Source organism: Perna viridis, chromosome 11, assembly GCF_037379345.1.
Source record: "Perna viridis isolate PV_CMFRI_1.1 ecotype Kerala chromosome 11, ASM3737934v1, whole genome shotgun sequence".
NCBI classification, from domain to species: domain Eukaryota; kingdom Metazoa; phylum Mollusca; class Bivalvia; order Mytilida; family Mytilidae; genus Perna; species Perna viridis.
In genome coordinates this window covers 22,922,234-22,949,721 of record NC_142455.1, presented here as the reverse complement: position 1 = coordinate 22,949,721, position 27,488 = coordinate 22,922,234, and the positions used below count along the sequence as shown (strand labels likewise).

Genomic DNA, 27,488 nt, shown 5'->3' with positions numbered 1-27,488 from the left:
ACAAATACTTATACTTAGTTCTTATGTTAAACCATAAAAAAGAATTGAATCAAGTGCAATGAATAGTCCCACAGTTTAAATTATTGTGTTATTAGCACAAGTGAAAATATTTCATATGTTTAACTTTCTTCAAGTAAAAATATATTTTTGGTAAATCTGGTTCCGCAACTGGAATTCAGCTAGGCAATTAAATGTGGAACGAAATATGTTATATTATGTACAACTGTGCAGAACTGAGATTTAAATGTTTATCAGTTGTGATACACACATTAAACTTTCACGGGTATTTGGTCATGCACAATACATTCAAAGGTATATGAACGTTTAATCCTCTTTTGTATTCAAAAACTTTTATTGATTTTAAAATTCAAATGCAGCATATAATAATACACAGGAGTGAGACGGGTCTGCATTAAATCACATATTCCGTTATGGCGTAGTTCACTTAGAAACCAAGAGAATGGACAAAGTGCTTTTATTTTTTCTCGTTCTGACATTATTTTGTCTCGGAGGTATGTATGTTACTTGTAAAAATCAATTGTTCTAAATCATGATTTCTATTTTGATAAACCTTTCAACTTCTCTTAAACATATGTAACTTGTATTTCAAAACATTTATCGAACTCTCAGAGAAGAAAAGTGCTTCATTCATTATTAGAAACGACGTAATGTGTATATTATGTTTCAATTGGTAATTTTTTTTTGTCATATGCATGTAATATCATGACGGAAATTTCAATGTTCATTGTATGAATATGTCAAAAGCAATCAAAAGTCAAATTCTAAGTACATGTATTTTCAATTTCCTTTGAAAATAGGATGAAAAGAATAACTACATTTCATAGTTTGGCAAATTAAATCGAAGATAAAACGAAACATTGTCTTGTCCCTATCCATAAAACAACAGTCACATGTACCTTTACTGCAGCTTAGCCCCTTCTATTGAAAGATAATTGTACCTTTTTTGTAGCTTCCGCCATTGATTGTTGGGTGTGCACGAGCTCTGACACGGGATGCGGAGAAACCATAGACGAGGGCGTCCTACAGGACAACTACAAAACTGCTTCCGGTTGTCAGGGCTGTGGGAAAACGTTCAAATCACTTGGAACAAGTACGTCAAAATGTAATTAAGAAACTTAAAGTATACCTCCTTGTACGTTCTTTTTGTTACGTTTAAGAAAAAGAAATAATTTAAATTGTATATTTCATAAATACACAATTTTTCATTTTCCGGATAACTGCAGTGATCAATTTAAAGCAAAGTATAATTATGCCTGCTTTTAAGCACCTCAAGCTAAGGCGTAAACCATTTTCTTCTTTGGGCGTGGAATTTCATGTTAAGTCTAAAATCTTTTTTTAGCGCAAAGATATTTTTTCAGCAGCAGCAGGAGTTATATTTCAGAGTTTATATTGTTAAGTAATAGGGGAAATATTAAATCATTTTTTTTCTGTCCATGGTTGAGTAAAAAATGTTTTTACAAAATAATCCCAGCCCCCTTTCTTTCGGTATGAAAATCCTCGATGCTTAAGGGCTTAGAATATTTAACATAGATAACGATATTGACGTTTACAAGCACTTTTCTAAGTTATTGTTAATTTGAAATGTAGAGTGGTTAACATTAAAAAACATTTCAATCATAATTTTCTTTTATTTCTTTGAAGTTTGGTCTGTAGTGGAGAGGACGTGTTTAACGATTGCTTCGGATACGTGTGACAACAAACTGGGTTACGGTGAATGTACATGCTCAACTACATTCTGCAATGGACAAAACAAATTAACCATGAAACCAGTTGTAATGGTGCTGACAGTGCTAGCTGTTATTGTTTTAAATCTGCAATTATTATAAAATTTGGACCATATCTGACTCGATATCTTGCTTGTTATAAACTACATGCATTTACCTACGTGAATGGATTACTATACAAAAATCAAGTTAAATTTTAAATGAGTTGATATCATTTATGTCATTTTTTTAAGACATGAGCTTCGAGTAAAGTTTACTTGTTTTCTTTTCGTAAGTAATATAGTGCCAGAGGCATATTAAACATGTATTGTACATGTATGATAATCTTTAAATTCTTTGACACTGTTGATTACGTTGTGGTCGACAAAAGGGGCAGATAACGGGCGTTTGCAAAAACAGAGGTCTTGTATCCCTTCGGACCGCACACTTGATATATTTGTTCTTTGGGTTATAACGAAGAAGAACTGTTTGAATTTCTGTGTAAGAATCAGGCAATAGGTAACACATTATTTTTCTCAATTTTGTCCTTTTTCTATCAAATATGCAATACATCTAGAATATCGAAATCTACCCTGAAGCATTTGTCACTAAGAAATTACAGCGAAAAGGTGACGGAAATTTTCCTGCCATTGCAAGCTCTACAACCTTTTTGATACTATTTCTGGATGTTATGAGGTAAAATACTTGTATAATGCAATAAAATGTCTGCTGTTTTTTTTTTCATGTGCCACATCTTATACATGTCTTGCCTGATTCTTGGACAGGGAGGTTCTTAAGTATCAGTCTTTATAAAATCAGACAGATGATTCATGTATGTCAAAAAGTCACCAACTTTACTTTTATTTCCTATTCAGAATCAATTACAGACCATATAACCAGTCTTGGTTTTCCATTTGGGTGTTGCACTTTTGAGATAAACTTTACATAGATTGGACCTGAAAGCAGCACCTTGTAAGAGTTATCCTTCTTGATTTGCTTTGATTTGGTTGATTTAAGTGCGAAATGAATGTATGATTTTCTAAAAAGTGCAGAACTTAATACTGAACAAGCATTCTGACAGTATTGCTGATGCAATACAGTGTCCCCTTTCGGCCTTTGAACTCATTGCCTTTATGAGATTTTTTTTATATATGTTAACTAACAATGGATGGTGTTATTTTTTAACAATCAAGAGAAAATAACTCTTGAACAGCAAAAGCAAATTCCATCAAAATCAAACCTGAGCTTCATTTTACAGTAGATAATAACATTTTTGCATTACAGAAAGCTGCATAAAGACATTCGCTTTCTATCACCTGGAAAGTTGAAAAAACTTTGTTATTATGAATTAAAGGGCAAATAACTCTAGAATGACAGCAGCAATTTGCGTCAAAATCAAACTTGATCCTCATTTCAAATTATTAAAAAAAAAAACATTTAAATATTGAACGCTCCATATGCCTTTTCTTTAAATCATCAGGAAACAAAAAGTGTGATGGACAGACAGTAAGACACACAGACTGATGGACGGACATCTGGTTTTCATGAATCCACTCCTACTTGAGAAGGGGGTATAAAGAAGGACATATTAATATTCTTATTTACATTGACATCAACTTACAATGTATTTTAATGTAAGCCAAGTATCACAGAAGCAAAATGAGAGGTTACTATTTGTTTTTATATAAAACTTCTCATCTAGGTGTTACATGAAAGAGCAACCTCAAATTTTACTTTGGTGCCATATAAAGAATCAAGTGAATAGCAAATAAAGTCACAGTAATTTAGTTCAATACACACCTGTACTTACAGATATTTTCACAAATCAGGAGAGCAGAACATATCTTGAGACTATTTCATCATATTTCCATGAGAAAAAAAAACAGCGATGCATTATGGGCAACTTATTGCAAAGTAAAAAAAAATCATTATAATATTTTCAGGTTTTAACACTATCTTCTGGGTTATATATTAGACCAAATTATTATTTCTAATAATTATTATATGATATAATAAATTCATTTATTAAGTGTTTTTTTTAATTATGATAAGACAAAAACCAAATAATAAATCAATTGGATGAGGCATACTAAAAATAAATTTATGTAATTTTCTATGTCAAAGGGCCATAAGTTCCAAATAAACCATTTTGCCCCAATAATATTTAAATTTAATTTGTAACTTGTCATGATAAGACTAGCTAACAAATATGAAATCAATTGGATGAGGCATTACAAATAAAAGTCTGGAAAACATAAAATTTTATGAAATTTTCTATGTCCAAGGGACACAACTTCTGTAAAAATCATTCAACCGTAAGATCATTCCAAATTAACTTGTAACTTGTCATGATAAGACTATATACCAAACATGAAATCAATTGGATGAGGCATTACAAAAAAAAGTCCACAAAAAATAAAAATTCATGAAATTTTCTATGTCTATGGGCCATAACTTCCGTAAAAATCATTCAACCGTAAGGTCATTATAACTTAACTTGTAACTTGTCATAATAAGACTATATCCCAAATATGAAATCAATTGGATGAAGCATTACAAAAAAAAGGTCCGAAAAACATAAAATTTCATGAAATTTTCTATGTCCGAGGGCTATAACTTCTGTAAAAATCGTTCAACCATAATGTCATTAAAACTTTACTTGTAACTTGTCATGATAAGACTATATACAAAATATGAAATCAACTGGATGAGGCATTACAAAATAAGTCCGGAAAACATAAAATTTCATGAAATTTTCCATGTCCAAGGGCCATAACGTCTGTAAAAATCATTCAACCGTAACGTCATTCGAACTTAACTTGTAACTTGTCATGATAAGACTATATACCAAATATGAAATCAACTGGATGAGACATTACAAAAAAAATCCGGAAAACCAAGTGTGACTGACAGACTGACAGACTGTCGGACAGACGGACGGACGGAGTGCAAAACGGGGTGCCGAAAGGGGACAAAAAACTAATGTTAACTAAAAATATAGCGTCTGAAGGTCAAGACAACATTGTTCGGTGGGTTTTTCTATCCCATAAATCACCTTACCATGGGCAGTGTCTGAATTTTATATGGACTGTTTCTTAAATTGATTGAGGATAAAAAGACGAACTCTTTTAATTCAAAACGACAAAAAATATATATACACTTACAGAAAACAGAAATCTAACTAGAACAATGTGCTGACTGACAAACGCTATCTCCTTTCAATTGCACTCAGAACATCTAAACTCTTAAGCTTGATTATTATTTACACTTGCAGTCACATTAAGTTATCTTTCGGCATGTCCTGTTCGTCTTTATATGATACCGAACCTTCATAAAAGTTTTTTTTTTTAAAATACATCGAACGTTTTGGAGGAGCTTCACTCACAATGAACGTGGACGGATTGTCATTGTAATTACTGAACCCAACAGGTTAAAAAATGAGAATTCTAATATGACGTGCTTCAAAGCTCTTTAGACCACAGTTATGGTAAAAAAGTGATAAAAACATCACCAACATTTCATGCAGCACATAGGCTGTGCCAATTAAAAGATATGAAAAAACTAGTCCTATTAGTATCGAAATAAATCCCAGAAACTTCATTTCATCCTTGTTTTACCACGCGATGGCCAATAACGTCGTTATTTAACACCTCGCTATCGCTCAAGGTAAAACAGCGACATAAATAACCAGTCTATGGAAAAAACAATGATAAAAATGGAGTATTCGTGATTTATTTTTTAAACATTGGAACATAATGTTCTGTCTTCCATTATTGAGCAAATATGTGCCACATTTTAGAAAGTCACTTTTAATTTATACATTAGGTGTAGTGATCAATATCTTAGTCCAATAAAACAACACATTCTAATAATGCGAGGTTCGCAACGATACAAAACTTGAATTGTATGGTAGCACCTTAGCTCATGTTTACTAATAATGATCGAAAATTAACTAAATTATGGATTTTTTTTTGGTTTGAATGACAGAAAGTGCTCACTTTAAATGAAGCTAAATTGTGGATTTTTTGGTTTAAAAGACAAAAAGCACCCACTTAAATAAAGCATCATGTACATCTTTAAGCATCTTGCAACGGCGAGTTATTATACAAAAAAATGATATACGAAATAAACTTTTCCCTTTAACAAATATAAATAAAATACAAGGTGGCATCGATATCGTCATATTTGTCAATGATAGTAAATAAAAATCCGCGTTTACTACAAGTTTAAAGACAAACAGGGAGCCCAAGGCTACTTTCAGACAACTTAATAACATTCTAACGGTCTATAGGTTATATTAACCAATCAATCACTCTGTATAGGAAGTCAACAAATTTAAACTTGCGAATTACGAAAATATTTTGGCAAATTTTTTTAGAATATTTTTGTTGTTTTGAATTTGTGAATTTTTCCTATAGTTGAAATAGTTTGTTTGGAGAATGTAAGTGAAGATAATATTCAGTTTTCTGTAGTACTTGTGCACGGAAATGTAGAACAGATTGAGAGTTAACTATACAGAAAAAGGTAAGTTCTATAAATAAACGTGAAATCATTCATTCCTCCATTCAGGCACGAGACCGCAATTAATTTTCAAGTGCATTTCAATATACACATTTGAGCAGATTAAAAAAATTCCACCGGCGCAAACTGAATAAAACTTCTCTCGCCTAAAGATATGTACAAACAGGATTTCATATATAAATTGTAGAAAATTTTACCATCATTTTCTGAAATTGATACATATAATTCGGAGATGGGGTAAACATGACAAATAAACTAAGTCCTAAATTTTAACCTTCTTCCACTGAACCAAATCACAACTTTCAGTCAGAATTGATTATCCCATGTAATTTTAACCTATTTTCTACCAATTAGAGGCAAAACTTCAGCAAATAAGTTTTCAGTAAAAATATGAAAAAATGTGGAAGGTACCTACTACCAAAGTTGGAACTATATTCGAATACAACGAAAACCAAGGGGAATTAATTGTGTTCTCGTACCTTCAGCTGTAGTGCATTGATGAATTGTTTTTAATTTAGAAAATGGATACGATGCAAATAATTAGCTAGGCCTACAGTAAACACTATTCGTTCGCGGATGCAAAAGAACATCGCAGAAAATGAATGGTACCACAATATATGCATGTATTAGTCAAGATCAAACTTGTGCTTTTACAGTATTATAAGTCAGTTTCAAAAGAACATTGAACACACTTGAAAACCATCAAAAGATGGTCAAATGTTTGAATGCTTTTTTTATGTATTATAGACGTTAAACAAGAAAGGTGTATGTACCAGAACAAATCTATTCTTTTTCTGCTATACAAGATGGAGTTTTGGTTTAGAGGGATTTTCCTGTTGGTGATGATCAACCATTGTTACGCCGAAGTCAAATTACAGGAACTAAAATCCGATGATATTCTATGTAAGTGAACTATATTTCTGGCTTGTGTTCTGTTCAGGATACCACAACTCGTAGACAAGTAGCGTTGATCTGATTTCAATCATCACATTCTATAGCCTCTGAACCTCGCAACATGTGAAACCCTCTTTGAAGAACGTGGAACTGCAGCCTAATGTATTCATGGTCCGAGCAAATTTATAAATGAACACGTTTGTCGTTGTTTTATCAGATGGTGCAAATGTCGAGTTGTTAAAAAGTTCATTTATATTAATTACAGATTCTACAAGAGGGAGTAAGTGAGCTTTGGTGTGAGAATAAAAGTAGGAATGCTGGGCTGTTTTATATACACTATCAATTTTAAAAAAAATGTAGTTACATCTCCTTTTCGAAAGTCAAATAACTCATATTAGACTACTTTAACACGTATGTCATGCTTGTTTCTTCAGTGCTAAATGTTGCTGTAAAAGCCAGATTGCTGGAGAGACTTACAGAAGAAACAGACAAAATACAGTTTGAACGAAACGAACTTGTGAGCAGACATAAATCCTGTCTCCTAAACGTTTCTTCAACTGCAAGAGCTTGTCATGAATGTGTTGTAAGAAAATGTGAACACAGGTACTCATTGAAAAAAAAGTTTCACCGTAAATCACATACCTTTCCCCTCACATTTAATCTATTTTAACATAATTTGTTATTCGAAGGGCTGCGAATTAAAATTCATTCAATGTGTTTTCTTTTTGTAAATTTTGTATAGCAAGAATTGTTCCACAAATAGATATATAGTTCTACTTTAAATGCATTTATATAACTCTTTCCATTTAAGGGGTACACAATGTAAGCTTTCACCAAGTAAGTTACAGAATATAACTGACAAGCTGAATCAGGATAACATACCAGGACTGGATTTCCTGAGCACCCCCTCTGTAGTACAGGAAGAGATACGAGAAATAAAAGAAACTGCAGAAACAGAAATTATGAAAGACGTTCCAAAGGATTTGGAACCAAAAGGAAAAGCCATAATGGAGAAAATCAAACAAGGCATGACAGTTTTCCGTGATAATCTTGGTCATGCTGTCAATGAGCTTCCGGAATTGTTACCAAAAATAGAAAAGAATATTGGCGATATCAGCTCACAGATCGATATACAAGCAGTTGAGAACGTGGCCAATCAGGCGGCCAATCAGATATCCGAGTCAATGAGTGATCCTGCCTTACAGGGGATAAGGGTCCACGTAATTACTGGACAAAAGGTGCTGAAACAGAATCTACCCACTATTGTCAAGACAATGCAGGACACTCTGTCTAGGCTGAAATCTGCTGTAGGAAGATTTGTGGGTGTTGTTAGGGTACAGGCTGGAACTGCATGGAAACATGGTATGCTATTATAGTGATATAAAGTGAGAAGCATGCTATGAGTTTCTCTCGACAGCCGTTGTGTTAAAAATATTTTCATTCGCTTCTGCTTGAAGCATAAATAAAGTGGTGGGTCTACTAAATGTACTCGTACATAGAAAACAAAAGACGCAGCTGCAATCCGAAAAGCGAAGAAAACATTGAATTATTTATTTTAACACTTAATTATCACAAAATTGCTATAATTTGCTTAAAACTTAAAAAACAAACATTATCGTTTCGTAATTACCATATATTCTTATACTTAATACACGCATTAAAAGCAATAATTCTTTCTGGTTTCAGCAACTGTTAGCAACAATAACAAATCACAGACTGTCACCAAAACCCAAACAGCAAGGGCACAAATTATGATGGTTCCCCAGGGACAGCAAGTACCCATGGATGGGAGGGGACCACAACCGTTTCGTCCCAGGCTTCAGGCACCGATGGATCCCGGGATGGTTATCGGTGGACCCCAACCTTTTCCAGCTGATCAGATAGGATCATTTGACGGTGACACAGCAATGTTAGGGCCAGAGAATGAAATGAACAATCAACCTCAACTTCAACCTAGTATTCAATTCCCACAACAATTTGATAATACTCAGTTCCAGCGACAACTGAATAACGCCATACTGGACAATGGATTTCAACTTCCGCAGCAAAATGTAGTTTCCCCGCCAATATGGAGACGGAAGCGCCAAGCAGACATACCATGTGACCAGATAAGAAGTAGGCTGTACGAAGCTTGTCATTCATATCACTTCTACTGTACACCCTGCATGAATGAAAAGACAATTCTGGAACACGGTACGTACATGTATACAAGTATTCGTACGATCCCATGCTAATATATTTTGCTAAATGTTCGTGGACTATAAAAAAAAAAGTTGCACAACTTAGCGGAGATTACGTTTCTTACCTATACACGTAATTTCGTTCATTAAAAATATGTTCTTTGCATTTTTTCGACAAATTGGAAACCGCTAATTTCATCGGAAAGTTGATAATGTCAAAGTTTTACCTAGTTGACTCACTTTAAAGCATTGTTGACCATTATTATGCATGTTTAAACGTTATTTTCAAAATTTTCACAGATAAAATAGGTAGTTACAATATATATAACAGATCGTATTAAATATTTGTGAGTCGTTATTCATGATTTGACGATCAGGGGCGGATCCAGGATTTTAGATTAGGGGAGGTACAGTTAAAATTTCGCCGAGCGGAGCGAGGCAAAAACAATTTTTAGGTTAAATTTTTGAAATATTCTTCTAGAGTGGGTGCAATGTAGATATCTTTTGTGGTAAAATTAGCGAGAGATCGAAGTTTCAACCTAAAACCGCCTAAATCTACCTCTGACAACCCATGCTTTGCAAATTTTAGTGGGGGCGCACACCCGTCATGCCCCGCCTGAATCCGCCACTGACGATCGCTTATAATCGTTTACTTGCTCGGTTGATACGTCGTATCCTAAACTTGATAGGCCGCCGTCATATAGCGATTGATTCCAAATCTTCAACTACAGTACAGTAATTTCTAAGGCGAGACTTGTAATAAGTACAAGTCCAAATAAAATTCAGACACTGCCAATGGTAAAGTGATTCATGGTGTAGGAAAACCCACTGAACAAACGATGGTTCTGCAGTAGACATATGCTATATTTTCACTTAACAATATTCATTTCAGTATTCAGATCTGCACTTTTGAGAAAATCATACATTCATCTACCCCTAAGATCAACCAAATGGAACCAAATCAAGAACGATAACTCTCGAAAAATGCCAATTTCATGTACAATATATATGTTTTTATCACAAGAGTGCAACAACCAAATGAAAAACTAAGACTTGTTATGTGAACAAGAAATAAAACAGAATTCGGTGGGTTTTTGACAGCATGAATGACCTTTCTGATTTTTATAAAGACCCCTACTTAAAATAAATGAGTTACTGTATTAATGTTCAAACTACAATAATTTTCTTAATAGTCTGAATACAAATGTGTATGCATGGTCACTTGTCATACAGACTTTCCTCTTGACTATTACATAGGTTTATCAGTTCGGTAAATTCATTATTACCCTTTAATTTAAACATGCTGGTTCAGCTGCATATGTCAAACTTTATGTACCAACCATGATATTATATTAGAATTATTTTTAAACTGTAGACTGTGGACCAGGAGCCTTGGTTGCCATGGTAGCAATAAAGGAACTGGACATCCAAACTGGGAGTGACATTGTGAAATACAGAAAGTTTGTTAACAGTGAAGATGTCATTAAAAAGGTATGAACTTACATTTTATTTCAGTTGTCATTTTTTATGTGAAGACAGTCAATTTCAATGATACCGGCATATAAAGTCTGCTGGATAAATACACCAATGGGTGGACAAGACAAAATACCTTATGTATGACCTCAAAGATAGCTACTTTTTTAAGTAGCACTAAGGCTAAGAATCATGCAAAATGTGATACATGGTTGAAAAGCCTACATATTTCTATTTTTGATCTTTTGTTTAAAATGTTGTAATGAACAGAAATTAACATGGATTTTCATAGAACCCGTGTTCATAATAATAGTAAAAAATTGTAGCCTTTTTCGGAGTGTATCACGTAGCACAGAATTTACATGATTCTTACCAAGACTGGCACTTAAATACTTCTTCAGCTTCTGTTCTACAGTTCAATAAGGAAAAATAACATTTTGTTTTTCAATAGCGACTTAATAACAAGGTTTTAGGTGTAAGTGTTTGTAAGAATCAGGCAAAATGGGAAAAATCTGAAACATGCATGTCAAAACCCCACCGATCTGACTATAAAATATATTAGAAAAATGATCTTTTTGACAGAGTTGTCTGCCCTTGAAAAGTTCATTTTCGGTGCATTTCAATGAAATCATAATTCAATGGTACAGCATGATATGGAAAATCTTGTCTGTTTTCCTTGATTCTGATTACGCTATCAAAAAAGATGTGTTTTTTTTTCAAACCAGGTTTCACCTACTGACTGATTCTTACAGGGACTGACACTTAATTCTTTAATTAAGGTGAGTCCCTTAAATGGTGATCATAATTTTCATAGACACAAAATATTAAATCTCTCACATAGTAAGTACATGTCTATTGCAAACTGACCTGACAATTTTCTCTCAATCAGTCCAGTTTTTTAATGTGTCAACAAGTGAATAACAAAGGAAATTCATACCATTTATCGATAAATTTAAGTCTGATTTGGTCAAAATATATACCTTTCAAATGCAGCTATTTGTACGTAGAAAATGTGCAAACATTTTTGCTAATGGATATTTGAGGCAAATCTTGTACCTTAAGCAGAGCAATTTGCCCAAAGTAATGCATAATCAGGATAAAAACGGTCTTCCCATCATGTGATTCAGCTTCAAACTAAAACTAAGCAAAAGTAGTAAGTCTTCTTGTTTTCTTTTTCATTAGTGAAGATCAAGTGAAACAAAGTTGAGGAAAACAGGTTACTAGAGTCAAACCATAACTTCTCACAAAGGCTATCTATCTATCTATCTATCTATCTATGTTAGTGCTTTTATGTCTATTTCAGGTGTATTATGACAAGAACAGCTTAAATGAAGACAGTGGTACCTATGCAAGAGCCTTCATTACGGCACACATGGGTAATGAGGACAAAGTGTTTGGAACATCAGTTCTTCCAGACATCAAAAACATTAAACATGCAGGCTTCGAAATTGGAGATGAACTTTGGGACATTTTACAGAATGATGGGGAAACTGAAACAACCCTGCTTAAACAAACTGAAGAGTTCCATACTGTCAGTCCAGAGTACCTTCGAAATGACTCTGCAGAATCCTCTGGTATTATCTATACTGCTGTGATTGGTGCTATTGGACTGATAATGTACATGGGTTTTGTAGCAATATCTGTCATGGTGTGAGAAAACAGATGCTTTCATTATGAAGGCATGATAAAACAGTTACTGTTGAGCAAATACATGTACTTTTTTCAAGGCAAGGTACATCGAACTCTCTCATAGAAATATTAGCAAGCTGTTGACTTTGATACAGAAATTAGCTTCAACAGCTTTTGAAATGCCATCTGAGTGAAAAACTCAAAAACTGAGGCAATCATTTTTCTACAAATTAACTGTCTCTAAAGTGCCTAAGACAATCTCCGGACAGAAATCCATTGTATCTTCAAGTCATGCAATAAAATTACTTCATCCTTGTGTTTTATTTATGTACTTTTACCAATCTTTAAAATATGTCTCTTTTTTATCTGAAAAATTGTAGATAATAACCATGAGGAGATATATGAGAGAATGTGATCTTAATTTTTCAATTAAATAGCAATAAGATTTAAAATGTTTTATTTTATTTTTTTTCTGACCCACTCATAATCATTTTCAGAAAAAAAAGGAAAGCTAAATACTAGTTGAAGTTGCCATTCCGATATTTACTCTAGTGGTAGCACTTTACTGTTATCGTTGGCAATATAAGAAAATTAATCCAGTCCTATTTTTGCTACATAGTCCTCAGCTATGCACCAGATAGATACAATAATTTTGGATAATATTTTGCAGACTGATAAACCACCAAATAAAACTTAAATTTGAGAATTTATGTAGTTTTTTTTAATATTTCAAAAGTGATTATTCCTGACTCCAAAAATTAAAATCAGAAAATTATAAAATGACTACTTGTGGGGCATACTACAGAGATTATTAGATTTACTATGATCATATAAATGATGGTAAAAATGTAAAGTTAAATTAAGCTCTTAATTCACTGTTTTAAAACCTTCATAATAAATCAAGTCACAGTCTCATTCTGTTTATACAGCCTAAAAACAAACATGACCACAATAAATAACCTTTAATAATACCAAAGTATTCATGACACTCTTTAAGTCTATCTGAATCCATACAGTCTTCCTACTGAACAAGATATTCTAAGATGTTGAAGTTGGCTGTACTCGTGTAACATATGGTCCTGGACCTCTTGTTTTGAACAGTACATTATCTTTCTCAGGATCATAGCCTTTAGGTATTCTATTGGATGGATGCTGGAAAATCATCAATTTATATTATAGTGACAATGTTCAAGTTACAATACTTTAAGTGTCAGTCTCTGTAAAAATCAGGCAGTAGATGAAACATGGTATGGGAAAAAAACATCATTTCGATAGTGTAATTTAACTACTTTCACCATCAGAAACAAGAAAAACAGACAAGAATTATACTACCACACTGCACCATTGAGTTACAATTTCATTGAAATGCACTGAAAACAAAAATTCCAGGGGCAGAAAACTCTGTCAAAAACCTCATTTTTCTAAGATTCTATTGAAAAATTTCTGAGCAAAGCCAGTGATGCAGAGATTAAAGAATGGTCTTTTCAAATACAGAAAGCATCTTTGAGTGATGTTACATTGTCAGATCAGTGAGGTTTTGACATATATGTTTCTGATTTTTCCCATTTGCCTGATTCTTACAAACACTTACACTTAATACTTTCAGGTAAGTAGCAGTCTTCATAAATATCAGACAATAAATACACAGAACCAACAGAATTAAGTTTTTTCTGATTTATGAAAAATTACAGACCACATAATCAGTCTTATCATTTAGCTGTTGCACTTTTGAGACAAAATATATCATTTATATCATGTATAAAATTGGTACTTCCCAAGAGTAATCATTCCTGATTTTGTTATGAATATATGGATAAAAAATGTAGGAAGACTGTATGGATTCAGATAGTCATGAATACTTTGGTATTATTTAAAATAGAAAAATGAGGTTTTTGACAGAGTTATCTGCCCCTGGAATGTTCATTTTCAGTGCATTTCAACAAAATTGTAACTCAATGGTGCAGCATAATACGATATTCTTGTCCGTTTAAATACAGATCTGTATACAGAAAGGAATAGAGTTAATTAAAATATGTTAAACTTGAAAAAAAAAAAGCATCATAAGTTAGAAGGGGTTTTGTGCACTGAGTATCACCTTAACCACTAAGAAAGCCTGAATTTTATATGGTTTGGTACTTAATAAATATCTGGCAGTGTTACCAATTAAAAGTGTAGGTGTAATTCAGAGTATAAATTTCAAAACGATCAGATAAGTTTTACACAAGTTATTATAAAAAAAAAGGAAAGTTAACAGACACATATAACGACTATAGCAACAAAGATGATAGGATGATACCAGAATTCATCTGCAAAAATTTTAGGGTTGTCTAAATCAAGGCTACCTATATATCCATTGTTGGTTTGTTTCTCAAAATAATTCCACAAATGAATGAGTTTTATAGGATGGAAATTGAATATAACCATCAAACTTCAAATATTCTTCAGCAAAATTTATGAAAAATACATGTATTCGAAAGCTTACCTCATTGACAACAAGGTCGTAGTTGTTAAAATCCTGAACACAAATTTCAGGGGCCCTGAATGGCAGAGAGTTATCCAGGAAGTATTTTCTGTGAAAGAATGCATCATCAGCAACTCTATAAATAGATAAAAAAATTGTTCAGATATAAAAAAAAGCAGCTCTATACATAGAAAAAAAAAACATGGTTTAGTTATACCAGTTAAAAAAACAGCTCTATAAATTGAAAAAAAACATGGTTTAGTTATACCAGTTCTATAAATAGTACACAAAAGCTTCTTGAATTAAAAAAAACACACTAGTCAGGGGCGGATCCAAGATTTGAGTTTGGGGGGCGTAAATTGAATTAAATGCCGTGCAAAGCAAGGCAAAAAATACTATGGGGTGAAACTTGTGGTGAAATTTTTTTTTCTTACCGATTTAGAGGGGGGGCGTACACCTGGCATGCCAGTCCTTGGATCCGTGCCTGCTTGTGGCTAGAAAAATCTTTTCTGCATTATAGCTTACTTTAAATTTTGTCTTTTTCTGCACATTTTGTATATAGACATGGCATGGGAATTCATTTAGTGTAATTGTGGTCCTTTAAGATTAACAAAAATCAATCATTACGGTTACCTAAATGTAATTGTTTTATATACTATGAGTGGGATTCAATGACAACATTCATTGAGGTATGTCAGTAAAAATGTTCCATGTATAATTTAAGGGCTACAACATTAAGTATAAAAAATACTATTCCCAGTCGTATATTGTTGCAAAAATTATTTTCCAATCATTATACATGTATAACAAAGCTATACATTTACACAGTTTCCCCACAAAACAGTTTTCTTACTTCTGTCTCACAAAGTTCCACTTCCATTCTTTATCTTCATACCAATCATCAAATTTGAACTCATCCATAAGCACTGGGGGTTCCAAGTTCACTTTCTGCATATCATGGGCTACCTATTAAGTATGAAATGAAGGCTCAATGAAATTAAATTCAGAAATGATTATGTGCATTAACTATTGTGACTTGGTAATTTTAGCAAAAAATGAGATTTTTAACTTTTGCAGCTTTGACAAATTTCTAGAATCAATTATGTTTTACTTTTTGCCAATCAAATCAGTCAAACTTTTTGATATAATAAAAACATCACAATAAATTATGAATATAGAATTCCGGCTTTTTCGTGCATTATGATTTGGTTGTTCACCTTTCACAAGTTTTTAGAACAGTGTAAATTACAATTACATGTCATAAGCAAGCATGGCTACCATCGCCTCGACAAAAGATTAAAGGCATGAATAGGTATTATCTGATTTATCCCATCAGGCACTGTATATTGATAACAACAATTGAGAAGAATATGGTTATCAGTAGCCCTATAGTTATGATGTTTACTTCCAATATTGAAATTGACAACAATGTCATATTGTTGAATGCCATCATTTGCATTGTCAATTTCAGGTGAAAATTCCAATGAATGAGAGTCTATAACAAAAAAAAACAATAAATAAATTGCAGATAGGTCAGGATTGGAATTATAAGAATTAAACACTAATTTTCCAGAATTTATGGATGTGGAAAGTTGGACCATTCACTAACAAACCTGACACATAAGTCCATCAACCTTCAATTTGTGTTGTGAGTGAATGGTCAGATTTTACACATCAATAAATACAGGGAACCAGTGTTAAATCCTACAACAGTAACCTTGGTCCGTTCCACTATAATTATGGTTCCTCAATACAATAATAGATGTTGTAAATGTAAGTTCTTCGAAACATGTTTGCTAAGTATCAACACCTGTTATCCATATAAGATTCTTCTTTCCTAAAAATTTTCATTTAGAAGTCAAGAGATACCTCTATCAAAACTGTTCTTCCTAATAATAATTTATTGATAATGGTTCAATTCCCTATAGCAGATGTTTCATGCATTTCTGGAGCAGAACAACTGACCAATCAAACACACCCTGCTTTGTACTTGTCTGATATCTTGAGCCAGACTTTTTTTGTGCTAGCTTATAGCAGCAACAGCCTACTGGTAGGCATGCCACATATAATTCTGACTTCCAGAGAACCAGTTGTCCCTTCCTCTATTTCCTTCAATACTGCTACCTGATGGAGAAGCAATGACTACCAAGTCTTTAATGTGACTTGGCCAAAATTAAACCCACAATCTCTTGCACTCATGGCCAGCATGTTACCTTGAGACAACAGAGGTGGTTGAAAGACATAAGTAAACCATACCTTGATTAATCCACAAACCAGTCTAAACCAGACATCTTCCCATCATCAGTTTCAATTCATTTTAAACCTATACACACCAAAAACCTATTAGGAGTGAACAGTATGAAAGATGTTCCATTTAGACTGGTTTCACAGTAGTAATAAATCTTACAATAAGGCCAAAATAAAAAATATCCTAGATATTCATTCCCTCCTGGCCCAATTTTTTCACCTCCCCCCCACAAAAAAATATTATATTTTTTCCCAATTTCGGTTTATTTCTTTCAAATTGACAGCATTTTTCACTTAAATTGATAAAATATAAAATTTGCCCCCCAGCCCCTAATTTAAAAAAAAATGTTGGATGAGAATCTAGGAATTTTTTTAATGGCCTAATGTCAGTTTTATTTTATTTACTCACAATTTCATCAAACTTTTCAATATCATCCAAATCATACTGCAAGAGTTCTCCAAATTTACTGAAAAAAGAACACATCAATATGACTTTTAGATATACAGAGCATATTCAGTATACAAAGTGCACCTGTCCCAAGAATTACTAGCATTTTAAAATTAGAGCCTTGGCTTATTACATTTATAAAGTATCATGAGTATTAAGGTTGACAATGGGACTTCAGAAGAAGTCTTGTTTGTGGATTAACATCTAACATTTTATTCATCTAAGGTTTACATATAACACATTGTTACCCCCAGCAAGCATACTGTGGTGTTCTCAGTGTGGGAAACCACCGCTCGCCGGCTTGCCAAATACAAGTAGATGTGTAATTTGGTGAGTTCTCATTAGCTTACACTTGTCAATTTGGTGACCGCCATTTGATTGGCGAGTTCCAAGGAAAGTTAACCAGCTAACAGGCTATTTAGTTAAACATCCCTTAACATCATACATTAAAAATATATTCCCTACATTTTATGAAGTTTAGCTTGAATATGTCATGTGAATTTTGGCATGATATGCACAATTTCATTCACTTGTAAAGCATTGTTTACAATCTGCAATTTTAATTTCCGGTGAACGGGATGTGCCAAAACATATGCAACGGTCCCGATCTCGTATTAGTATTCAAACGAAATTATCTTGGTAATTTATATGTTACCTTGCAAATTAGTTGTTTATTGTCAAAATAAAAATGAACAAGAAGCAAATGGTAAACATTTTCTCATTTCATAATGATGAATCTGTTGAAATATAATTCAAAAAATGTGCAAAAATTTTATGTTTACCTTTTTGCCTCATTATTGCAAAATTTTACCCTCACCAAAGTAACCCACCATGCAGTAAGTACTATAGTTCATAAACAATGAGAACATCCTTCCATCAAGATAATTTAACAGAAAAGTCATCATGCCTTAAAAGTTTTTTTGAGTTACATGTATCACATGACATGGGGTTAGACAGACAGCAAATGAAAGTATTATTTATAGTGAAACACTTACAAATGTACATGTATATGTACACACACATGTTGTTCTTTGATAGTTTTTTTTCAGTATTATTCACATATACCAAGGGTCCAGAAATTTTGACAGCCCATGCCGGACATTTTATCAAACTTCAACTGACGTTTTTGTCAGTCTTTTATATGCACAGATCGAAAATTAACTATAAAAAATAAAAGCGTTTGTATGTAGTTATTTTAAGATAAATATTGGAAATTGTGTTATTTCATCACATACTCTGTCTTTTACAAATTATCAGAGCAAGTGAACCAGTTCGGTTTCAACCACATGTGGACACTCTAACATGTAAACAAAACATCGTATATCTGAGACTTTTTCATCACATAGGTAAACAACCAAAAACTTCCGAGTTATGAAAAAAAATGTTTATTGATGAAATTGTAAATGATTATTCAAAAAAGAAAACTGTGAACACATATTGTATATTGATTTAAATTGTCTGTTAACTTCTGTGTTAAAACGATTCAATTGACAAATTAATAATTACAAACTACATGTACAACTAATTCATAGTTTCAGTTCTATGTGCATTCATCACCTCTGACAGATCGGCAGGAAAATGGTCGATCTTTTTTCTTAATTGATAAATGTATGAAGATTCTACTAGTTACTTTAATTCGTATAGGCAATGGGGCTGCACGTGTACCGTTAATTCAATTCTGCGATCAACTAATCTGATACAGTTAAATCACAGTCACAGGTGGTTGCTCATCGGCTAAAATTGACACACATCTGTCAGATAATTTCCAATAAACATTTAGGAGACTGGTAGACAGGATGTTTATACACTAATAAAACCACGCAGACTGTAATTTATAAGGGTTGACAATTTTTTATGTCCGATATTGGAAAATTGTCGTTGGTCATTTGCAAAATTTGTCGGTCAATGGCCGACATTTTTTACTGTTTCTGGATCCATGACATATACATATAATATATTCACCCGAGATGTGGTAGAACACGTTCTTTGTAACTTTCTTCCATGGCTTGTAAATACTTGTCTGTTAGCAATGGACTGTTCTTCTCTAAAGGCTACAATAAATAGATTTTTTTTAATCCACATTCCAAAAAACAAGCTTACAAGAACAAAAACACAGCTAAAAAACCCACTCATAAGAATCATAATCAAGAACATTTTAAACAACATATTTTACACATTTAAATGCATGATTTTTCTCAGTCTGTGTCAGTCTTTTATTGTTAAAGATGCTCATGTTAAGCCATTTTTATAGATTTTGAAACTTCTCTGGTTTTATCCATTTCTTAGAATAAATGTTTTATGCCCAGTGACCTCACTATTCTTTTCATAATTTCATTAAACACATTAAACAGTTGTTTTGTAAGTTTTTTGTTATGAAATTCTTGTTATTTCTTCTGGATTTTAACAGATAAAATCTACAAACACAAAACCTATAGAAAATCAAGAAAAATATCTTTTCCCGCCAAAATTTCAAATGCTGGTATCTCAAAAATAGGTGCACTGATTCATCGATTTGTTCTTTTATTGTTAAGCATGAACAATTGACAGGACTTATTTCAATCAGATTAAACCTTTTTCATCCATGAAAGATCACAAACACCTGTTTTCTATAAAGACAACAAATTTTGGTGGTTTGTAGTTAACTGAAATTGTAAGAATGAAAAAAAAGGTAGAAATTACTTCCAATTATAAAACAAAGGGAAATAATTCTTTGATCTTTAGTTACATGTAATTTGTAAGGGGAATATGAACATCTACATCTATTATGAGTCATCAACTTATGATACAGGAGAAAACCTTGGAACTAAAAAAATCACAGTAAAGATATAAATTTCACTATGTGCCCAATGCATAGGATCTGCCTGGATTCTACATGAAATTCCTATAATTTTTGTTTCTTTAGGAATGCTGTATATTATTAGATCATTTCTGGCAACAAGGAAGAACTCAACTTAAATATAACTGTAATACAATGTATCTATGGTACTTAAACTTGCACTTTTATTATTGTTAACATTAATTATTGGGCATTAAATTCTGCAGGATTTGTAGCTACAATGTGTAGCATGAGTTGTGCTAGGCATTCCCCTTTTGTACTGCAGTAATCAAAATCATTAATCTATATTCTGAATTAATTGCCATATACCATATTTGAAATCAATCCCTTCAGTAGCCACCAAGACTTTCGTATCATTCCATATAGTGAAAAATGGCAAAATCCAACCAAACAGGAAGTCGATATTGTACAACATCCAAAATCCCTTAGAATGGATGTCTCATCTAGATATATGGCAACATACCACATTTGAAATCAATCCACCCAGTTGCAGCCACAATTGAAAAATTCCATTTTGTGAAAAATGGTGAAGTCCAAAAAACAGGAAGTCAATATCAGACAGCAACCAAAATCTCTTACAACTTATGCCCTAAATATAAGGACTAATTCACTGTTTTGAAGTGAAGGTTTAATAATTCAAGAAACATGAATATGACTAAATATCAACTTACTTTATTTAATTTCCAGGTGCGTAGCTGAGGCCAAATTGAAGTGTAGGCAAAATTATGGCAGGTCCCCCCCTCCCCGCTGAAGCTCCGCGGAGATAGCGTTTTAGAGCATCATTTATGCTTCTCCTGGATGTATTTTATCTCAAAAAAAAAAAAAAAAAAAAAACGCGCCTGTTTTCAACATAACAAACTTGCCAAGACTGGTTTGTTATGATATTGAAATTAAATAACTTGAGTTGATATTTTTGGCAACATCCAGCTTTCACTCATTATGAAACCTGTAAGTATACATGTATTTAAAACATGAGCAAAGTTTTCAAAACTGAAATGTGATGCATGATGAAATAGAAAACACACATCTCACGTTCTGAAGTTAACATACATTGTAAATGACAGATTGCTTCAGCAGTGGACAGCAATGAATAATTTGTATCCTTTGTTAAGTGTCTAGAATTTTTTTTTTTTTTGAAGAATGGTAAGAAAAACAATGAAAAGAAAGTGCAAAAGTCTCATAACTCCTGTAAAATTTGTCAATAGTGAATATAATATGAAGGTGCAATATGATCAACTACAAATGGTGACAAACAATTCTAAAAAATTTCAACAGTTTCTTAGGAGTTGCATCCACGAGTGTGATCGAATTCATGAATGGACACACAGACACCAGCATTTCTATTTTCACTTCTTGTTCTGGACTGACCGAGTTAAAACAGATTACACATTCTTCTCTTGGGGGTACAAAAACATGTATGAAGATATTTATTTAACAGTGTGGTGGATGTACAGACACACATGGGTTATACAGTACAATGTAAATCCCTCTCCCCTCAAAAGAGGGGTATTATAAGGCTTAAATAGCCACAAAGAAAACTTATTGGTATTGATAATACAATTTGTACGTACATTGTTACGTTTTGCAATGAGTTCTTTACACTGACTGACTGAAGCATCAATATAAATTGTCAAGTGGGGCATCCATACAACTTGGGTTGGTTTGGAATACAACATGTTGTAGTATTCTTTTCCTATAATGAAATACATGTAATATAATCAGACAATTTTTTTTTTCAGAAATAAATTAATTCATTTAATTGAATATATAATTTCACTAAAGTCATTCGATACTGTAGCATTTACTTTAAGTTATGAATAAGTTTTTAAAGGAGACATTGCACATTTGTACATAAAGCGCTAGCTAAAAAGGTCAATACTTTTACACCAAGAATCATAATGACAAATATCAAAAATGAAACAGTCATTTCTGAAATACACACATACATATATATTGTATATATATTAATGTACCTTCTTTTGTAAAGTAGCCACATTTTCTCATAGCATCAGCAAAACACCTGTCACTCCAAGGACTCCTTTCAATAACAACACCCTGACCTGTAAAAATGAAGATAACAAAAAATGAATAAAATGCAATGTGACACAGATGAAAACCTCTTGCCAAGAGATGATTCAATTCACTGAGATTGGAAACCACATACCAGTACAAACATTTTGTATACACTGTATGTAGGAGGTAAATTTCCGTTTCATACATCACCCCCCCCCCCCCCCATGATATCCTGGGGTGAAGATATTGAAAAGGGGAAGGTGGGTTTCTAGATATTATCTGGTAGTTTTTAATTAAACTGTTTCTGCCTAAATTTTGCAATAAGGCAAAGAAAAAAATTACATGCGTTTTCCCCAACAACATGCTCTTAAAAACTAGTCTTGATACAAATGTAGGTAGGCAAAACATTTCATTTCCTCAAAAGTTCTTTATTGGTTTTTGTTGAAGAGACATTCAGACTTTAATACAGGTACATTTAGTGCTTGTCAAAAAAAAAACTTTAGATTAGGCACACAAAATAAGAGTAGGCTGCTTTATAGAAGAAACACAGATAATTTGGTTGCCTAAATTAACTGAACTCCCACCAAAACGAGAGGAGGTTCCAACTCCTGGAACCCCCTAGATTTGCCAATGATATCGCATTGTTGGTCTGTATGGATTTCATTATTTTTTTTTAATTACACAAAGATTTTAACTAATTGATATTAAAAAGAGAAGCTCCCAGGAGCCTGAATCACTCACCTGGTTAAAGTTTGTCTTTCATGGGCAATAAATTTAACAAGTTGTCCAACAATTTTGACTCAAGAAGATATTGGTCAAGTAGTGTCAAAGGAGAAGATTTTTGAATGAAATAACATTAAATATAGCAAAAAAAAACGTTAAAAAAAGGGCAATAACTCCAACATGGCTTAGGTCTCACTAACCACTTCTAACATTTCCATTACTTTACATGTTAAAAAAGTAATTTTCAAAGTCTCACTGTGAATTCCCAGGACAAATGACATCTTAAAAGTTGCATACCGTTGCGAAGCTTGGAAAATAAGGCTTCCAAAATCATTATGCTAATGGTACGATGATAGTAGAAATTCTTCACAAAATTTACTTGAATAAATAATACTGAAAATCCACATTTTTACCTGTTCTGCTAACTGACAGCATGGAGGCAAATTACTCACACATGTAAACAATATTCATACACTTTTGTAGTTAATTACATATATGATTTTAAAGTACACATTCTCAGCTTCATTTTGACTACTTTTAATCATAATACACACAAATAATGCACTTACAATGCATATGTCTAGGTTCAGTGTGTTTTTGGTACTACATAGGGGGGTGGCCATTTGACCCGGAAGTGGTTAGTGAGACCTTAACAGATTAAAAGGAAAACTTGACCACACATAGATCTCATCTTGCTAAATCTAACAATTTTGGAGATATAAACGAAAAACTACTGTCTGACCCCTATGTTCTATTTTAGTAACAGCAGCCATGTTTTTCTAACGATGAAAAATCCCCACATCAGTTCTATGCAGGATACCCCAAGGAACATTCATACAAAGTTTGGTTCCAATTGGTCAAGTACATTACTTTGTATGTACTGTCAGAGAAGAGTTTTGAAAAATTGTTAACGAAGACAACTACAATGATGGACAACGACGCTGACGAACGTCAAGTGATGGCAATAATTCACATGGCCTTTGCCCAGATGAGCTAAAAAATGAAGGACAAGTACAGTTTTATCTAAAATTAGTCAGATATGCTTTAGCTTAAAGTGTGTCTGCCATCTAATATATATAATACAGAGTAGGCATTGCCTAAAAGGGAGAACAGCATTTCTTTTTTATGAGTATTAAGTTTCACTGAAAATGGCATCTGCAGAACGAAAAGAACAAACTTCAACATGGATAAGCAGTACTTAGTCGGCAGAGATCATTGAATATTCATATATATTTTAGATGAAATTTACAACTAAAGTAAGTTATTTTAAATATAAATAAAATATTTATGTGTGCTTTGAACTGTAAGTACATTTGTTCTTTTACATTGTACCTAAAATTCACACATTTCCGTATTGTTTGTTTTTGGGAACTGATTTTGGGATGAAAGTAAAAGTGACGACATTAATTGCAATTTGACATTCTCATACAGTGTTCCAGTTAGAATTTTGAATGGAGGAGATGCAGGTCCTTAAAACGGGCACTTTGTCCTTTTATGACAATATCTGTACATATGAACATTTGTACAAAATGTATTTTAAAATAATAGAGTTTGTAAACCCCTTTTTCAAGTGGTTTTCCATCCACATAATTGAACTACTAAAGATGACATTTTCAAATTTTATTATTTCAGGGGAAGACTTACGAAACTGCACTCTTTGTAAAGAGGACTAACTGTTTAGCAGTGAAGGTCAGATTCAGTAAATTATGTTCAAGAGTAATCAAGGGAACCAAGATTATAGCAGAAATCAAAAGAATGTAATCCAGAGACAAAGACAGACCATCACAACTAAGATCATAAAATAACCAAAATAATATGAACAAAGTAACAACAGTAAATGAGCAACTCAGACTCCACTTAAAACTGAGAGCATGGACTATTATCAAGGCAGATACATGTAAGACTTTTTACCTTGTAAACTTTTAACTGTCACTAGAAATGACTTTTTTAGTAGATTGACTTACATGTAGAATGAAAAATTTGAGTTTACTTTTTCCACTAATGATTATGATGTACATTGTATGTTGCATATGTACATGTACATGTATAGCAGGTGTTTATGAAATGTACAAACTAAATTTGGAAATGAAATTTATTTGACAGTGCATTTGTGTAATATCATGATTAATTATAATAATTCTCCTAGGCAGAAACAGGTCTTTAATAATTTTTTTTTCTGTTTGTTTGTAGATGTACATTCATTCTTTTGATATGAATAAGGTGAAGCCTTTTATTAAACATTAATTAAAAACACTTTTGATACTTTTTGTCAGGTCTGATTTACATTATGTAATACAAAATGTATATATGTACTATTCTTATAACCTTCCAATATGGAAAATTTTGTAATGATATACAGTTTTAATGGTCACAATGCATTTTCCTAATTGTCATCGTCTGAAATGCCTATTGGCCGATATGTCCTGCATTCGTAAGGAATATGGGTAGTCAGTGTCCGAAATGTCTTGTGGTCAAATTGTAAACTTTATGGTTCCGATATACTGCGAAATGTCCAATATTCCATTTAGTTTGTTTCATTCTGTTTTGATTTGTATCTTCTTATTTTGTTTTTATTTCTTTTTGATTCATTATGTTTAGAATTGTTTAGTTTCAATTCTCTTTTTATCTATTCTTTTAGTTTTTTTTTTTCGTTATCGTTTCACGATTTTTAAGTACCCAAGAATTATGGCTAATACTGATTACATCATTTTTGTTTACATCTGGGGGCAATACTGCAGACTGTTATGGCCAACCCTATCTTGGAAAAGCTATGATTCCATTTGCATTTTATCTAAGAAATTACATTGTAGCAAATACATTTGTACTTCCTGAGACTGGCTTGGATATCAATCGCATTTACAAAGTACACACAAATGAAGCTGTCATAATGCTATTTTTAAGCTCCTGAAACTGAAGGTACAAACCAGATATTGATGCTTTTTCTGGCCATAAGTATGCAGAACCCAGCTGATAATACAACCATTAACAGTTCTGAAAGACTGAACTTCTACATAAATTGTACATAGTACATACATGTACTTGTATGAACTGCTCAGTAGTAATTAGTCTTACTATTAACCTGGAAAAGCCATTCATTATGCTATCAAATGACATTTTATAAGCTATTACTAGTAACATGTTCACTTACCCGTGTTTAGTAAATGGCGTAAGGCTGCTATATAATTAAAGAATCTTAATTCAAACATTTTCAATTGTGTTCGACCATAACCCAGTGCATCTTCTGGGTTCTTGGCAGAGTATAGGTCTTTCAGATCATAAAATCGATCACCTCCTAACCGAGAGTTTAATTCTCTTTGATCAAACCCATTTTCATTTATAAAATAAGCTTCTTCTCTCACATCAGGTAAATACAGCATATCAAACTCTTCAGATATTTTTTTTGCTACACTGGTTTTGTCTGTTCCAATATTTCCTTCCACAACAACTATTTTAGAGTTCTCATTCATTCGTTTTGTTGTGTGTTCGTAAATCTGATGGTACCAGCGGTATGGTCTTGATTTATAGGGCCATGGCGCATAGTCCCTAACAGGGTGTCCTTCAATTTTGACCGAATGCAGCTGGGCAGTCTGATCGCCTGACGATGCCAGCGTACTCGGAACCAGTTTTAGACAATTAGCTGATGGGAACCGCCCAATAACTCTGACAGAGTGTAGTATATGACTCATTGTTAATGCATTAAATGGTCAATTTTACTCGAACATAGCTAAAGCTAAAGTTATTGAAAAAGCACACCGGAAGTCCCTGTAATGGTTTTCTCAAATTCAAGAGTTAGTCCCGATCATGGTTATAACGGTAGTCTAAATTTCATGAGTTAGACCCGATCGTGTAACTAAAGGTAATCGCATTTAATGCGTCGGAATAGGAGGGAATTTTATTAGTATTAATTTCATTTAAAATTATTTGGTTAGCTAGGTGGAGAATTGTATAATTTTAATCCGATCCACTTCAGTGGTTTAAAAAAGCCAGTTTCGTCTGGATAGATCTTGGGGATATTTTTATTAATTTGTTGTTGTTGTTGGGAATCTTACTCTTTGTCCTTCCAGAGATTTCATTGGTTTAGAAATTCTCTTTGTGGTATAGTACATTATATTTCTCAGGGTTTTTACTGGATTACACTTCTTGATAATTTTTTGATAGACGGTTGTTAATTACCCTTCGTCTTTTTTTGCCTACATTTTTTTTATCAATTTAATTATGATATGATAAATACATACGTTAATTGTAATTGCGTTCTAATTTATGTTTAGCGTAAGTTATTTAAAACAGTAATACAAGTATACATGATGTTTACCTTTATATCAATCATGTAATTATACTA

The 27,488-nt window shown here is 32.8% G+C and overlaps 3 protein-coding genes across 4 annotated transcripts; 2 read left to right on the top strand and 1 right to left on the bottom strand.

Moving 5' to 3' along the window:
• Positions 1-320: 320 nt before the first annotated feature.
• On the top strand, positions 321-2,458 carry LOC148603405 (uncharacterized). The gene is made up of 3 exons (XM_088551508.1): positions 321-512; positions 971-1,111; positions 1,663-2,458. Exons 1-3 carry the CDS (start codon positions 461-463, stop codon positions 1,845-1,847), a joined length of 378 nt encoding a protein of 125 aa, XP_088407634.1. The 5' UTR covers positions 321-460; the 3' UTR covers positions 1,848-2,458.
• A 3,596-nt stretch (positions 2,459-6,054) lies between these two features.
• Positions 6,055-12,737, top strand: LOC148603404 (uncharacterized). 2 transcript variants are annotated; one of them, XM_088551506.1, is made up of 7 exons: positions 6,055-6,248; positions 6,993-7,148; positions 7,574-7,742; positions 7,951-8,501; positions 8,826-9,332; positions 10,695-10,810; positions 12,096-12,737. In XM_088551506.1, exons 2-7 carry the CDS (start codon positions 7,013-7,015, stop codon positions 12,444-12,446), a joined length of 1,830 nt encoding a protein of 609 aa, XP_088407632.1. In that variant the 5' UTR covers positions 6,055-6,248; positions 6,993-7,012; the 3' UTR covers positions 12,447-12,737. The 2 variants fall into 2 exon arrangements, with proteins under 2 accessions (XP_088407632.1, XP_088407631.1); XM_088551505.1 differs by lacking the exon at positions 6,055-6,248 and having other exon boundaries at positions 6,599-7,148.
• A 631-nt stretch (positions 12,738-13,368) lies between these two features.
• Positions 13,369-26,941, bottom strand: LOC148603403 (NADH dehydrogenase [ubiquinone] 1 alpha subcomplex subunit 10, mitochondrial-like). The gene is made up of 8 exons (XM_088551507.1): positions 26,298-26,941; positions 22,387-22,473; positions 21,985-22,106; positions 19,540-19,628; positions 17,539-17,596; positions 15,736-15,848; positions 14,904-15,018; positions 13,369-13,573 (listed from the first exon to the last, which is right to left on the bottom strand). The coding sequence occupies exons 1-8, from the start codon at positions 26,833-26,835 to the stop codon at positions 13,460-13,462; spliced, it is 1,236 nt and encodes a 411-aa protein (XP_088407633.1). The 5' UTR covers positions 26,836-26,941; the 3' UTR covers positions 13,369-13,459.
• Positions 26,942-27,488: the final 547 nt, after the last annotated feature.

What these genes read in the sequence shown, in the direction of transcription:
- LOC148603405 (XM_088551508.1), top strand. Translation starts at nt 461, where the DNA reads ATGGACAAAGTGCTTTTATTTTTTCTCGTTCTGACATTATTTTGTCTC. An exon ending in GACATTATTTTGTCTCGGAG is followed by an intron (nt 513 to 970) that starts GTATGTATGTTA and finishes CCTTTTTTGTAG; the next exon opens with CTTCCGCCATTGATTGTTGG. An exon ending in GTTCAAATCACTTGGAACAA is followed by an intron (nt 1,112 to 1,662) that starts GTACGTCAAAAT and finishes ATTTCTTTGAAG; the next exon opens with TTTGGTCTGTAGTGGAGAGG.
- LOC148603404 (XM_088551505.1), top strand. Translation starts at nt 6,971, where the DNA reads ATGCTTTTTTTATGTATTATAGACGTTAAACAAGAAAGGTGTATGTAC. An exon ending in AAAGACAATTCTGGAACACG is followed by an intron (nt 9,333 to 10,694) that starts GTACGTACATGT and finishes TTTAAACTGTAG; the next exon opens with ACTGTGGACCAGGAGCCTTG. An exon ending in GTGAAGATGTCATTAAAAAG is followed by an intron (nt 10,811 to 12,095) that starts GTATGAACTTAC and finishes TGTCTATTTCAG; the next exon opens with GTGTATTATGACAAGAACAG.
- LOC148603403 (XM_088551507.1), bottom strand. Translation starts at nt 26,835, where the DNA reads ATGAGTCATATACTACACTCTGTCAGAGTTATTGGGCGGTTCCCATCA. An exon ending in TGGCTACTTTACAAAAGAAG is followed by an intron (nt 22,107 to 22,386) that starts GTACATTAATAT and finishes ATTTCATTATAG; the next exon opens with GAAAAGAATACTACAACATG. An exon ending in TTGAAAAGTTTGATGAAATT is followed by an intron (nt 15,849 to 17,538) that starts GTGAGTAAATAA and finishes CATACTTAATAG; the next exon opens with GTAGCCCATGATATGCAGAA.